At 54.8% G+C, this 14,796-nt stretch overlaps 1 protein-coding gene across 1 annotated transcript; it reads left to right on the top strand.

Annotated features, from left to right (window-relative positions):
• Positions 1–2,653: 2,653 nt before the first annotated feature.
• Positions 2,654–7,814, top strand: SYT8 (synaptotagmin 8). Its single transcript, XM_054390509.1, has 8 exons — positions 2,654–2,780; positions 3,653–3,810; positions 3,927–4,022; positions 4,368–4,535; positions 5,272–5,439; positions 6,723–6,840; positions 7,355–7,488; positions 7,581–7,814. The coding sequence occupies exons 1-8, from the start codon at positions 2,663–2,665 to the stop codon at positions 7,812–7,814; spliced, it is 1,194 nt and encodes a 397-aa protein (XP_054246484.1). The 5' UTR covers positions 2,654–2,662.
• The last annotated feature ends 6,982 nt before the right edge of the window (positions 7,815–14,796 follow it).

Genomic DNA, 14,796 nt, shown 5'->3' with positions numbered 1-14,796 from the left:
ACCACCAAATCTTCCACAGGCGGGGCTGCAGCTGGGGTCCTGCACAGCTTGGCTTTACTGAGATGCTTGTCTGTAGTAAACAGGCTGTTGAATCATAGAATCACAGAATGGCTTGAGTTGGCAGGGACCTTAAAATCATCCATTTCCAATCCCACTGCCATGGGCAAAGACACTTCCCACTAGACCAAATGGAGGTTGCTCAAAGCCCCATTCTGTCTGGTCTTAAACACTTCCAGGGATGAGGCATCCACAGCTTTTCTGGGCAAGCTGTTCCAGTGTCTCACCACCCTCATAGTCAAGAAGTTCTTCCTAAAGTCCAATCTAAATCTACCCTGTTCTAGTTTAAAACCATTGCCCCTTATCCCTTCACCACAGGCCCTTATAAATAGTCCTTCCCCAGCTTTCCTGTAGCCCCCTTCAGGTACTGGAAGGCTGCTCCAAGGTCTCTGTGGAGCCTTTTCTTCTCCAGGCTGAGCAGACCCAGCTGTCTAGGAGAAGTGCTCCAGCCCTCTGAGCATCTTTCTGACCCTCCTCTGGACCCTCTCTAACAGTTCCTTACCCTTGTGTTGGGAGCTCCAGAGCTGGCCCCAGCACTGCAGGCAGGGTCTCAGCAGAGGGGCAGAATCCCCTCCCTGCCCCTGCTGCCTACGCTGCTGGGGATCAGCCCAGGACAGGGCTGGCTCTGGGCTGGCAGTGCTCGGTGCTGGCTCATGCTCAGCTTTTCACCCACCGGTTCTCTGGGTGGCAGCTGGGCAGTCGTGCCCACCGGTATGTGGCAGGCAGGTTGTGTTTCCTGGTCCCTCAGGGAGTTCCCTGCTGGCTTTTTGCCTGCCCTGCATGAGCAGTGCTTGGGTCAGCGGCGAGGTGGGGCCGCCGGAGCTGTGGGGCCGCCCGGTTCCTGGGCTGGCAAAGCAGACTTTCCAGTTTCTGCCTTGCTGTGCAGCCACCGTCCCTGCTGCACCCTCAGCTGTACCCAACCAAGGTCTCACCTCACCCCACAGCATGTCCCTGCCACATACAGTGGCTGAGCCTGGAGATCACACAGCAAGGAAGGGAGACTGAGCCTGGGGAGGAGACCTGCTGGTAAGTCTGGTTTCAGGAGCCCGGTTAGCACAGGGTGGGAGGGGGAAGAAGGGCTCCCCCAGCCCCTTTGCTAGGAGTAAGGATGTTCCATGTTCTCTGCAGAACCCACTGAGGCTGTGCTGCCTCCCCCAGACCACAGAAGGCTGTGCCCAAAGCCTCCCCTCCTGGGGCTGGGATGAGCTGTCATTTGAAACCAGGGCCAATGTCACACTAATGTGACCCAGCCCATGGGGGGTCTGGCAGGGAACAAGTGCTGAGACACCTAATTCTGTGCTGGGTGGGTACCTGCTGGCCTGTGCCATCATGCCCACCCACTGCCATGGCCCAAAGCCACAGCCTGCTGCCTCCTAAATACCAGAGGCATGTCACTGACCACCCATTTCCGTGTGTGTTGACGGGAGAAAGCGGCCACTAAAGCTGCTGCTGGTGAGGCTGTGAGCAGAGCTCAGGTGTCCAGTGGCACAGATGTCCCTGGTGGTCCTGGGCAAGTGACTTAAGCTGTACCTCATTGCCCCAGCAATGATGCTGAAGGGATGACAGCAGTTCCCAGCCCTATGCCTGCATGCAGCAAACATCACCACTGGAAAACTTAAAGGCTCTTGCTGGCTTCAGGGCTCAGCAGATGGAAGGTTCTCTCCAGGAGGATGCCTGTGCAGGGAGCCATGGCCCTAAGGGGTGGGCAGAGCAGAGTGGAGTGAGATGGTGGTAGCTGCTTGGGCAGGGAAATGCTCAGATGCTGGGCAGCCAAGGCAGGGAGCCTTGGTCATGTCACCAGGGCTGGTTGCCAGCAGCACTTTGATGGCTGCAGACACTCTTGCTGTACAGCACAGCCCCTGGTGAACCTCTCCTTCTGTTGCTCCTCACCTGAAAGGAAGGTTGGGCTTTGCTGCCAGCATAAGAGCCTTGCTGTGGGGAGAGGAGCAAGGAAATCCATTCTGCTTTCAATCTGAAGCCTTCCTTCAAGCTGCGTCACTGTTGCCATGCCCACAGGTCAGGCTCACGCAGTTCTGAGCTGGCATGAACCTCACCTCGGTGGCACCACGGCCACCTGCACTGTGGGCACCAGCCCTCTTGCAAGCTCAGGAGCAAACCTTCCTACTCCTCAGCCCTGGGAGATGGGGAGGAAAAAGAGCTGAAAAAAGGAGTGTTAGCTAACAATGGGGTGAGCAAAGCCTTCAGCTCATGCTGTAGGGCCAGGGAGCAGCCACACAAAGCAGCTCTTGGTTTTTTTTTTTTTCCCCCCCTATGGCCAGGTGATTCCTCTTCTCCAAACCAAAGGAAAACTCCTTAACCCATGCCTCTCCTCCCTCCCCATTCCAAAGGCAGGCTTGCAAGGACAGAAATGAGAATGCAGGATGCAAGGAGCTGGCTGGCAGGGAGCCCTGCCTGCCTGCAGCTCCCTCCTGCTTCATTTCACACCTCAGTGCCAGGGTGGCCAAGCCCTAAATGCTTGCGCTGGGCTCTCTTAGTGGTGTTTGCTCTCGCTGGAGCCTGGGGCCACCGGCAGCACGCAGGCTGTTGGAGGGAAACCTCCACTCTGCTCCTTTCTCTTGCTCCCACAGGTTACCCCAGCATAGCCATGGTGGTGGCAGCCAGGAAAGGTGGGGTGACAGGCTCCCCCCTCACCAGCAGCCCCGTGTCCATCACCAGCACGGCTCAGCCAGGGTTCCTGGGAGGCTGGCTCAGCCGGATCCCACGTGAGTATGGCAGCACTTGTCCCCTCCATGCTGTCTGGTGGGGCTCTGGACTGCTGGGTGAGGTTCAGTGAGGCCAAGAGTAAAGTCTTGCACCCAAGTTGGGGCAAACTCCAGCTTGGGGATGAAGGGCTGGAGAGCAGCTCTGTGGAGAAAGACTTGGGAGCGCTGGTGGGTGAAAAGCTGTACAGGAGCTGGCACTGAGCACTGCCAGCCCAGAGCCAGCCCTGTCCTGGGCTGATCTCCAGCAGTGTGGGCAGCAGGGGCAGGGAGGGGATTCTGCCCCTCTGCTGTGCTCTACTGAGACCCTCCCTGCACCGCTGGGGCAGCTCTGGAGCTCCTCAGCACAGACAGGGACCAGAGGAGGCCACAGCAATGCTGGGAGGGCTGGAAGCCCTCTGCTGTGAGGCCAGGCTGGGAGAGTTGGAGTTGTTCAGCATGGAGAAGAGAAGGCTCCAGAAAGACCTTCTGGTGGCCTTTCAGGACTTCAAGGGAGCAATCAGAAAGCTGGAGACAGACTTTTGAGCAGGATCTGTTGTGACAGGACAAGGGGTGATGGTGTGAAACTAAAAGAGGGAGATTCAGACTGGAGTGAAGGAAGAAATGTTTCACAGTGAGGGTGGTGAGTGATTGGCCCAGGTTGCCCAGAGAGGTGGTAGATGTCCCATCCCTGGAACCATTGCAGGTCAGGTTGTTTGGGGCTCTGAGCAACCTGCCCTAGTTGCAGATGTCCCTGCTGACTGCAGGGGGGTCCAGAAGGGACCTTTAAAGATCCCTTTCCAACCCAGTCTGTGATTCTGTGACACTAAATGCACTTGGTCTGTTTTCTCTTGTTAACTCTTCTGTCCATCTCCATTCCCTGAATGTTACACCAGTACCCAGATGGGCTCTCATTGCTGTGGCTGTGGCAGTGGCCATTCTCTTCCTCCTCTTCCTCATCTGCATCATCAAGTGCTGCTGTTGCAAGAAGAAGCCCAAGAAGAAGGAGAGAGTTGGCTTGCTCCCTTTCAGCAGCTCTACCACAGCCAACCTTGTGCGTCCTGCTTTCCCCTCTCCCCCACCCTCCCACTCACCTAGAGGATTGCTGCCACACAGCCTGGTTCTGCATGGCTGAGCACCTCCTGAGGGTAGTGCCTGTCTGTGCTGCAGGTCCAGCCTGAGATGGAGGACCTGGAGCAGGGCACAGAGCAGAAGTGGCGAGGAAAGCTGCAGTACTCCCTGGAGTACAACTTCCATGCACATGAGGTGGGGATGTTCGTGGCTATGGCACAGCAGGGACAAGGATTTGCTCTGCCATGGTCCCTCTTTGCTGCCCACTGAGGGGGACCATACCCTCTTACACCTCTCCCCCTGCCCACAGCCTGCTGGCTCTCAGGCCTGCATGGCACCAAGCATTCCCGGCATGGCATCCTCCCTGCTGCACTCGCTTCCCACCAAGTCCCTGGCGATCTGGCCCCGTTCTCCTTCACCTGGTGAAGGTGCATCACTTGTGCATCACTCCCTTTTAAGCTGAAAGTTGGTGTGAAGCGATCTGGCCCCGTTCTCCTTCACCTGGTGAAGGTGCATCCTTGTGCATCACTCCCTTTTAAGCTGAAAGTTGGTGTGAAGCAGGCAGCTGACCTGAAAGCCATGGACAGTGGAGGCACATCTGATCCATATGTGATTGTCTACCTGACATCTGATACGACGAAGAGATACGAGACCAAGGTCTACCGCAAGACCCTCAACCCCATCTTCAATGAGAGCTTCACTTTCCAGGTAAGAGGTGGTAGCTGATGCTGGGTGTTTGGTCCCATCAAGAGCAGTTGCATGGGAACTGACTGCTCCCTTCTGTGCAGGGAGATGTGTTTGCAGCCAGGATGGGGAAATGTTGGACAGAAAGACCTCTTGTAATATTGTGTCCGGTTCTGGGCCCCTTGGTTCAAGAATGACCTCAGGGAACTGCTTGAAAGAGTCTAGTGCAGAGCCATGAAATGATGAAGGGAGTGGAACATCTTCCTTAGGAGGAGAGACTGAGGGAGCTGAGAGCTCGTGAGCTTGGAGAGGAGGAGACTAAGGGGTGGCCTCATTCATGTTGATAAAGATGTGCAGGGGGAGTGCCCAGAGGCTGGAGCCAGGCTCTGCTCAGTGATGCCCAAGGACAGCACAAGGGGCAGTGGTGGAAGCTGAGGCATAGGAAGTTCCATGGAAACAGGAGGAAGAATTATTTCCCTGTGAGGGTGACAGAGCACTGGAACAGGCTGCCCAGGGGGGTTGTGGAGTCTCCCTCTCTGGAGATATTTAAGACCTGCATGGATTAGTTCCTGTGTGACCTGCTCTAGGTGCTCCTGCTCTGGCAGGGGGATTGGACTGGATGATCTCTTGAGGTCCCTTCCAGCCCCTAACATTCTGTGATTGATTCTGTGATTCTGTGATTGCACCTGCTGCCCTATCCCATGGGACAGGTCTGCCTCTGAGGAGTGAGTCTAGGTTTTGAGGGGGTCCTCTCCTGCAGGTACCACAGGCAGAGGTTCCTGAATCCACGCTGGTGATGCAGATCTACGACTTCAACCGCTTTGCCAAGCACGACATCATCGGTGAGGTGCGGCTGCCTCTGGCCAAAGTCAACCTGCAGCACGTCATCGAGCAGTGGAGTGACCTGGCAGCAGCCAGCAAAGTGGAGGTTGGTCCTGGTTGGTCCTGCTGCACTGTTGATTTGGTCTCCAAGCTGGTGACACATGGGTTTGATGGGTGGACCACTAGATGGATAGAGAACTGCTTGATGGCAGCACCCAAAGAGTGGCTGTCAATGGCTCCATGTCCCAGTGGAGGCCAGTGACAAGCAGAGTCCCTCAGGCATCAGTCCTGGGACCAGGCTTGTTCAACATCTTTGTTGGTGCCATGGACAGTGGCATTGAGTGAACCCTCAGCAAGTTTGCTGATGACACCAAGCTGTGTGGTGCAGCAGACAGGCTGGAGGGAAGGGATCCATCCAGAGGCACCTGGACAGGCTGGAGAGCTGGGCACAAACCAACCTCAGGGGGGTCAACAAGACCAAGTGCAGGGTCCTGCAGCTGGGTGGAGGCAATCCCAAGCACAAATCCAGGCTGGGCAGGGACTGGCTGGAGAGCAGTCCTGAGGAGAGGGACTTGGGGGTGCTGGTGGATGAGAAGCTCAACATGAGCTGTCAGTGTGCACTTGCAGCCCAGAGAGCCAAGCAGAGCCTGGGCTGCATCAAGAGAAGTGTGGCCAGCAGGGCAAGGGAGGTGATTCTCCCTCTCTGCTCAGCTCTGGTGAGACCCCACCTGGAGTACTGCATCCAGTTCTGGAGCCCCTATTACAAGAGGGATCTGGACATGCTGGAAGGTGTCCAGAGAAGGGCCACCAGGATGAGCAGAGGGCAGGAGCACCTCTCCTATGAGGACAGACTGAGAAAGTTGGGGCTGTTCAGTCTGGAGAAAAGAAGGCTCCAAGGTGACCTTCTTGTGGCCTTCCAGTATCTGAAAGGGGCTCCAAGAAAGCTGGGGAGGGACTTTTGAGGGTGTCAGGGAGTGATAGGACTGGGGGGAATGGAATAAAGCTGGAAGTGGGGAGATTCAGACTGGATGTGAGGAAGAAGTTCTTCCCCATGAGAGTGGTGAGAGCCTGGAATGGGTTGTGCAGGGAGGTGGTTGAGGCCCCATCCCTGGAGGTGTTTGCAGCCAGGCTGGATGAGGCTCTGGCCAGCCTGATGTAGTGTGAGGTGTCCCTGCCCATGGCAGGGGGGTTGGAACTGGCTGAGCCTTGTGGTCCCTTCCAACCCTGACTGATTCTATGATTATGATTCTATGATTTGCTCCCCACTAACCCCAAGGAGCAAGCCAGAGGGGTGAGGGACACCCAGGAAACATGGGGCCAGCCTGGTGCTGCAGCCCTAGGCGAGCCAGCTGCCCTGTGAGGTGCTGATGGTTGGCATCTGTCTGTCAGGAAGAGCAGCTGGGGGAGATCTGCTTCTCGCTGCGCTACGTGCCCAGCACCGGCAAGCTGACTGTGCTCATCCTGGAAGCCAAGAAGCTGAAGAGGATGGACTCCCATGGGCTTTCAGGTCAGCAGGGGCTGGTCCTGCTCAGGTCTCCCTTCTCCTGCCTGGGCCTGAATGAGGGTGCTGCAAACCTTTCAAAGCTCTTGGTGCTGAGATCTTCTTCTTGCTGCCACCACTGTAGCCAGCCCTTGCCTGGCTCCCAGCCTGCCCCAGCATACATCCTCCAGCTTTCCTTTCAAAGCTCTTGGTGCTGAGGTCTTCTTCTTGCTGCCACCACTGTAGCCAGTCCTTGCCTGGCTCCCAGCTTGCCCCAGCATACATCCTCCAGCTTTAGGCAGAGCTGGGGTTATCTCCCAGAAGATGTCATGGCTGGATGGTATGGGGAGCTCATGGTAGGAGGCAGGAGGAGATGAGCTCCTGGGTGGCTGGTGAGGGGAAGGAGGGTGGATACTCACCATGAGCAGTGACAAGTGGGACCCCATGCTCTGCTTGGGAGTGGCCCAGGGAAGCTGTTTTATGGCTGAGCTCCTCACTCAAAAATTGCTACTTGTGCCAGTTACACCTTCTCTCTCCTCAGATCCTTTCGTCAAGGTGCATCTCATCCTGAACAGGAAGAAATGGAAGAAGAAGAAGACAAGTGTGAAGAAAAACACCTTAAGCCCTTACTTCAACGAGGTCTTTGTTTTTGAGGTGCCTTTCAGTCAGATCCAGGTGGGTTTCCCTGCAGCACCCAGGGCTGGGTGGGTCCCCACTGCGACCAGCCCGCTTCTGCTGACTCTCTCTCTTTGCCTGTGTCCCTGCAGAACGTGGATGTGGTCATCTCTGTCTGGGACCATGACAAAGTCACCAAGGACGAGCCCATTGGCAAGCTCTCCCTGGGCTGCCGGGCCACGGGCAACCAGCTGCGGCACTGGTCGGACATGCTGGCCAACCCCCGCCGGCCCCTCGCCCAGTGGCACAGCCTGCAGCCCTCAGACGTGGTCGACAAGGCCCTGGGGTTGAAGTCCCACCTCAAGCTGCCCCTGACCTCCAGATAGGGGTGGTCACCCCCTCCACCTGCTGGGGGCTTGTAGAGGTGAAGGGCTTTGGCTCAGCAACATCCAGACATGTTAGGCCCAGCTCAGAGGTAGCAGAGGGGGGACTGGGGGTGTGGTGGGGTGAAAATTCTCCCCCTCCCAACATTAACTTTGCCAGACTAGCTCAGTAGAAGCAAATGGAAGCTGTACTTACAGGCAAAGCTTCAATCTACAGTGAACAGGATTTACAGGATTTGCAATTAACAGAACAGCACAAGGACCCCTCCCTGCCCAACAGACCAGAGAAGAAGCTGCAACAGCTTCCCCTTCACCCCCCTGTACAGAGGGGAGAGAGAGAAGCAGAGAAACTTAATACCAGACAAAACACTGCAGTCAAGGTCAGCAAAGTATCTCCCCCAGTGAAGAAGCAAGAAGAGGAGAGAAAGGATTGCTTTGGGAACCAAATCGTATGGGAGATATCCTTCCAATTGAATTGTTTAGAACAATCATTATTTTCCTTTTTACACCCAACAGTGATTTCTTTACATTTTTACTACTTTCTGCTAGAAATCTGTGGAAACATTTTCAAAGCATAGTCCAAAACTACCACAGGGGGGCTTTTTTTTTTTTTTTCTGGCCAGGAGATATCTTGTTGCTCGTGCAGCTTGTGCCCTGTGTAATGCCTGGAGCAGGGCAGCTCAGGACCCCAGGGGAAGGCTGGGTATGGAACAAAGGGTGCTAGAGGAGAAGCCCTGTGCACAGGACCCAGCTCATCCCAGCTGCTTGTGGGCCAGGGGGATAAAATACAGAGTCCCAACATGGTGGGGGGTTGCAAAGAACCTCTGGAGATCAGCCAGTCCAACCCCCCTGGTCACCCACAGCAGCTTGCCCAGGATCACAATGGCCAGGAGGGTTTGGAATCTCTCCAGAGAAGGAAACTCCACAACCTCTCTGGGCAGCCTGCTGCAGGGCTTTGACACTCTCCAAGTAAAGGAGGCTTCAAGTTGATGCAAACCCACTGAGTCCAGTGATCTTTTTAAAGCAGGGCATTGATGTGCCATCAGCCTGGGGTGAGAGGTTTCTCTGGTTGTGGCAAGAGGTGAGTTCTTGGCAAGATTTTGTGTGTCCTGTGAGGTCTTTTAACCAAGACCAAGATCTTGAAGCGCACTGAGAGACTTGAGAGGAGAGGACATGCAGACAAAGAAGGTCTTGGAGATACAAGACTAGACCTTCAGTGCAATAAGCATGCCCAGTGCCCTGACTAGATGCTAAACGAGGCAGCAAAATCAGCCTCTGGTTGTCTGCATGGCTTCACTCTTAGCCCACTTCCAGCCCCTGCTGACTTGTGCATCCTGAGATGACTCAGGCTGTGGGACTCACCAGCAACCACCTCCAATGGACCATGCAGATGAGGGTGCAGGGTGTCAGCTCCAATCCACCCAGCATGATCTCAGACTACTAGTGCAGTGAGGTTTGCACTTCCAGCACCTGCAGATGGGGACTATCATAGCATGACCACACTGACCCTGATGAAGCTGGGGTGCAGCCCTCATCTCACTTACAGGAAGGTTTCATGGAATCTAGGAGGGGTTTGTGGACACATCTCCTCTCCTCTCCTGTCCTGCTTTGTGGGGCCTTGTGGTGAGGTCTGTGTAAGCAAAGCTCCCTCCTAGAAGGATGAGGGCATCAGGGAGGTGCCTCCGTCCCTACCCATCCTTGGGTATGCTCCAGTTTGGTGTGATTCAAGAAGAGCTCCTCTGAGACAGCTACAGAATGAAGGTCCATTGGGCTGGAGGAGGGGATCACCCTTGCTCCAAAACACTTCTGCTACAAAGCAGCCAGAGCATGCACAGGACTTGGGCTCATGTCACAGAATTTCAGCCCCAAAAGCCAGCAGTAATTTGCCCTGCAGGGAGCTGCTGGCATGCCACTGATAGCTGTGCCTGGGCTCTGGAGGAGGGAGAGCCCAAGGGGGTTAATGAGGAGCCATTAATATTGCAGAGCACTTAATCTGCAATTACCCAGAGCTCCACAGAGCCACCACACACAGGGCAGCCAAGGAGGCTGTGAAGACTCTGGGTGGAGATTAATGACCTGAGCTTAAGCATGAGGAGCTGCTGCCTCTGCTGCCTGATCAACCTTCCCCAGGCTTCCCCCTGCCTGGCAGCAGGGCAGAAAGGAGAGGGAGCCTTGGAGATGGCTGTGACAAGTGGAGGGTGGCTTCTGCTGGGCAAACAGCATCTGCTGCTGGCTGCTAATGAGAGGGAGGAGGAGAGCAGTCACCTGGGAAAGGCTTCTCAGGGCATGCTGTGGAGCCTCCACTTTTCTCCCTCTGCTCAGCACTGGAGAGGCCACAGCTCAGGGACTGGCTTCAGTTTGGGGACCCTCACTGCAAGGAGGACAGCAGGGGGCTGCAGCAGGTCCAGAGGAGGACAGCAAAGCTGGGGAAGGGTCTGGGGAACAGGGCTGCTGAGGAGCAGCTGAGGGAACTGAGGTTGTTGAGCCTGGAGAAAAGGAGGCTGAGGGGAGACCTTCTGGCTCTCTATAACTCCCTGAAAGGAGGTTGGAGCTAGGTGGGAGTTGATCTCTTCTTTCTAATAACAGGTGATAGGATGAGAGGAAATGGCCTCAAGTTGCACCAGGGGAGGGTTAGGTTAGGTATGAGAAGAAACTTCTTTACTGCAAGGCTTCTCAAAGACTGGCAGAGGCTGCCCAGGGAGGTGTTTGGATCCCCATCCCTGGAGGGGTTGAAAAGAGGCAAAGATGTGGTGCTGAGGGCCATGGCTTAGCCCCAGCCCTGGCAGAGTTAGAGAATGGTTGTACTGGGTGATCTTAAAGGGGACTTGCAACCAAAATAATTCTGTAATTCAGACTCAGCCTGAACAGGCAGAACACCTCTGGCTTGGATTTGGATTCCCCAAACCCATCAGCAGGTTGGTTTTGCTGTGAGGGATGCAGGGCCATGCAGGACCAGCAGGGTGTTCAGAGCAGCCATTGCTGGTTTGTGTGTGCTTGCTTTTTTCCATCCACCTTTTTCCAGTTCATGGCCTTGAGTTTCACTGCAGAGTTTTCCTGTGTGTTATCCCCATGGTGGATGTGGCTGAAGAAGGTGCAGGGACAACACCTCCTTGAGAAACATCATCCTGATACCAGTGCCTGCATCCCCCCATCCCTCTTTGGCCCTGCTCAGAGCCTGAGTGGGTGCAGTCCCTGCTGAAGGAAGCCCATGGTGCTTTTTGGTGGCAAGCCAGAGACCTTGGGAATGAGCTCCCAGCTGGACTGACTCTGGGGTGAGCCTTGGCACAGCAGACCTCAGCAAACCCATTTGTTTGCCCAGCAGGGAGAGGCAGGTGGGTGGGGATGATCTTTACCCAGCCCTGGTTTTTAATGCATTGCTGAGCCTGCTTTCTTCTTCTGTCACAGCTTTCCCTTCTCCATCTGCCTTGTGTTCTTCCAGCAGGGCTTTGAGCACTCTCCTCCTCACTAGGACCCTCTTAATGTCTGCTGGCAGCCAGCTGAAGCAGGGCTGGTGGGACTGGGGTTTGTTTTGTGGCTTATTTCACCCAAAGTGAACACAGCCTGCTGGGAGCCTGCTCATGGGGAGGTGAGCACCCCTGTCTGGTGTGCAAGCATCTCCACTTCACCTCCCTGTGTCCCAGGCAAAGCTGGTTGCCCCTCATCCACCAAGGCCAGGTGCCTGCCTGATCCTCCTTGCGTGCTTGGAGGGCCCAGAGCAGGAGGATTCCCTGGTGGAAGATGCAACAAGAAGAGAATTGGAAGGAGGTTTGTGTGTGCTGGATTCTCAAGTCTGCATCTAGAGGGCAGGGTGGGTCTGTGCTCTGAGCTGGGTCTCACCCCTTGTGAGGACAGGCTGAGGGACCTGGGGCTCTTTAGCTTGGAGAAGAGCAGACTGAGGTAATTTCCTTCATGTTGATAAAGGGTGAGTGTAGGGAGGATGGAGCCAGGCTCTGCTCAGTGATGTCCAGTGATAGGACAAGGAGCAATGGGTGCAAGCTGGAGCAGAGGAGGAGCCAAGGGAACATAAGGAGAAACTTTTTCACTGTGAGGGTGCCAGAGCCCTGGAGCAGGCTGCCCAGAGAAGTTGTGGGGTCTCCTCTGGAGACATTCAAACCCACCTGGACGTGTTCCTGTGTGACCTGCCCTGGGTGATCCTGCTTTGGCAGGGAGGTTGGACTCAATGGTCTTTTGAAGTCCCTTCCAGCCTCTAACAGTCTGTGATTCTCTGTCCTCTGCTTTGTAGCCTCATTAGAGACTCATCAGTGCAGATTTCCTCTTCTGGAGATGAAGTATGCATGTGAGAGGAGAGAAAGCTGTGGTGAAAGCCTGTTCTTGTTGCCTCAGAGCCAGCTGGCAGCTGTGTGGGGATGCTGGGAGGTCCAGGTGGCTTTTTCTAAGAAGTAGGAAGCAATCCTTGCGTGATCCTGCACCACAAAAGCAAAGGAGGATTTGCTGATGGGTTGAGAGGAGCAAATCAGGTATCCAAAGGCAGCCTGCAAGGTGGCTGAGAGGTGGGTGAGGAGTTTGTCCCTCTGCTTCAGGTGAGGAGTTTGTCCCTCTGCTTCAGGTGAGGACCAGTCCCTGGGTTAAGAGGAGCAAATCAGATATCCAGAGCCAGCCTGCAAGGTGCCCGAGTGGTGGGTGAGGAGTTTGTCCCTCTGCTTCAGGCAAGGAGCAAGAGGAGCAAAGCAGGTATCCAGAGCCAGCCTGCAAGGTGCCTGAGAGGTGGGTGAGGAGTTTGTCCCTCTGCTTCAGGCAAGGACCAAGAGGAGCAAAGCAGGTATCCAGAGCCAGCCTGCAAGGTGCCTGAGAGGTGGGTGAGGAGTTTGTCCCTCTGCACTGGGTCAGCAGTGTGCAGGTTGATGGCAAGTTGAAAAGCAGGGCTCGGGCCAGGCAGAGGGCACTCAAAGGAGACCAGAAAAAGCACTGAAAATGGAGCTGTTTGCTTGTAAGCTCTATCATCTCAATTACTTACACCCAGACCCAAGGCTTCTGACCTCCAGAAGTCCCTCCCAAAGCAAATGATTCTCTTCTTCAGTGGTTTTTATGATGGTTGACCCTGCACTGGTGAGGACTGAAGCAGGAGAGCTGCAGTGGGAGCAGGCTGAGCCTTCCCTGTGCTTGTCACCCTTAGTCTGCCATGAGACAGGAGTGATTATGGACTCTCATCATTCAGCCTGGCTCTGGGCTGGCTCTCCTCCAACCACAGATTTTTTTAGTGTTGTTTTTTTTTTTTTTTTTTTTTCCTTTCTTTTTTGGCTGGTCTCACAGATTGGGAGAGCTGCAGAGGATGGAATTGCTTCTCCCCAGGAACCAGCCTGCTGCTTTTAGAAATATTCCTTAAGTAGCATCATTAGGGCTTGGGATTTGATGGGCCAAAACCTGTCCTCTTGCCAGGCTTGGCTTCCTTTCTTGAAGCTCCAGCTCCTGGATTTTGTGGGGTCTTGATGCAGGCTTGCAGCTTTTTTTTTTTTTTTTTTTGATTTATCCTTTGTGGTTTTGAGGGTGGGTTGGGGATTGGGAAGGAGGGGGAATGGGGAGGAGGAAATGTAGGGAGTCATAGAATTGTTTTGGTTGGAAAAGAGCTTTAAGGTCATTGAGTCCAGCCATTCTCGGAGTCTACCAAGGCTGGTGCTAAGCCATGGCCCTCAGCACCACATCTCTGTGTCTTTCAAACCCCTGCAGGGATGGGGATTCAACCACCTCCCTGGGGAGCCTCTTCCAGTCTTTGAGAGCCCTATCAGTGAAGGAGTTTCTTCTGATATCCAACTTAAACCTCCCCTGGTGCAACCTGAGGCCATTTTCTCTTATCCTGTCACTTCTTCCTTGGGGGAAGAGACCAACCCCCACCTGCCTCCAACCTCCTTTCAGGGAGTGTAGGGAGGCAGAAGGTCTCCCCTCAGCCTCCTTTTCTCCAGGCTGAAGCAGCTCAGTTCTCTCAGCTGCTCCTCACTAGAGCTGCTCTCAGCCTTTCCTCCTCACAGAGATGCTCCAATTCCCTCAGCATCGTTGTAGCCTCCCCTGGACTCTCTCCACTAGTTTTGTCTCTTGAACTGGGGAGGCTGGATCTGGACCCAGTACTCCACTAGAGCAGAGTAGAGGGGGAGGAGAACCTCTCTTGAGCTGCTGGCCATGTTCTCCTTAATTCCTTGCAGGAGACCATTGGTCCTCTTGGCCATGAGGGAGCATTGCTGGCTCCTGGGGAGCTTGTTGCCCACAAGAGGTCATACTTAGGTGCTGGGGTCTCTTGGGGGTGATTCATGGGAGGCAGAGGATTTGGGCTTTGTGCTGAATCCAGGAGCAGGAGCTGGGCAGAGGGGAGCCAGAAGGGGCTGTAGGATAGTGAGCTGCTGCCTTTGGGGGTGATTGCTTCCCCCTCTGCCTTAGCTGAACCTGCTGGGGATGTGACTTCCAGTTTCTCAGAGAGAGGCAAGGAGCCCTGTCCTTATCCCTGCTTGTATTCCTACTCCTTTCCCTATCCTTTCTCCTGTCCTTTCCCACCATGTTCCTGCTCCCTTTTTCCTGCCCCAACTGATGCTGAGGCTCTTTCACTTGGGACTGTTCCTGCCCCAGCCTGGGCTTGTTTTGCTTCTGGATCAGTCTGGTGGCACAGAGGTATTTCTAGGAGCACTTTACATGCTGGTGCATGCCATGGGCAGGACAGGAGGAGGGATTCCCTCATGGGGGTAGCAGCCTCCTGCCCCAGATAGCCTCCTCTGAGGAACAGGATTGATAATGAGTGCATGGAGATGCTCCATGGTGGCTCCTTCCATTTGGACTTTGTGGGCAGACCTAAAACCCCCCTGAAATCATACTTAAACTGTCATCAGGATGGAGCCAGGGGAGACAAAAAAAACACAAAACTTTCACAGGTTTCATGTTGCTGGGCAAAAATTGGCCTCCCCCCCAAAAAAAGATTGGTGTAGGTGCCCATCAGTGATGACTTGTTGCATGTCAACAAGGTGGGAATTGCTCAACCAGCCTT

Source organism: Indicator indicator, chromosome 21 (assembly GCF_027791375.1).
Source record: "Indicator indicator isolate 239-I01 chromosome 21, UM_Iind_1.1, whole genome shotgun sequence".
NCBI classification, from domain to species: domain Eukaryota; kingdom Metazoa; phylum Chordata; class Aves; order Piciformes; family Indicatoridae; genus Indicator; species Indicator indicator.
Note: the sequence above shows the minus strand (reverse complement) of the source record. Positions and strands in the feature narration are given on the sequence as shown.

What these genes read in the sequence shown, in the direction of transcription:
- SYT8 (XM_054390509.1), top strand. Translation starts at nt 2,663, where the DNA reads ATGGTGGTGGCAGCCAGGAAAGGTGGGGTGACAGGCTCCCCCCTCACC. An exon ending in GCTCTACCACAGCCAACCTT is followed by an intron (nt 3,811 to 3,926) that starts GTGCGTCCTGCT and finishes TCTGTGCTGCAG; the next exon opens with GTCCAGCCTGAGATGGAGGA. An exon ending in CAGCAGCCAGCAAAGTGGAG is followed by an intron (nt 5,440 to 6,722) that starts GTTGGTCCTGGT and finishes TCTGTCTGTCAG; the next exon opens with GAAGAGCAGCTGGGGGAGAT.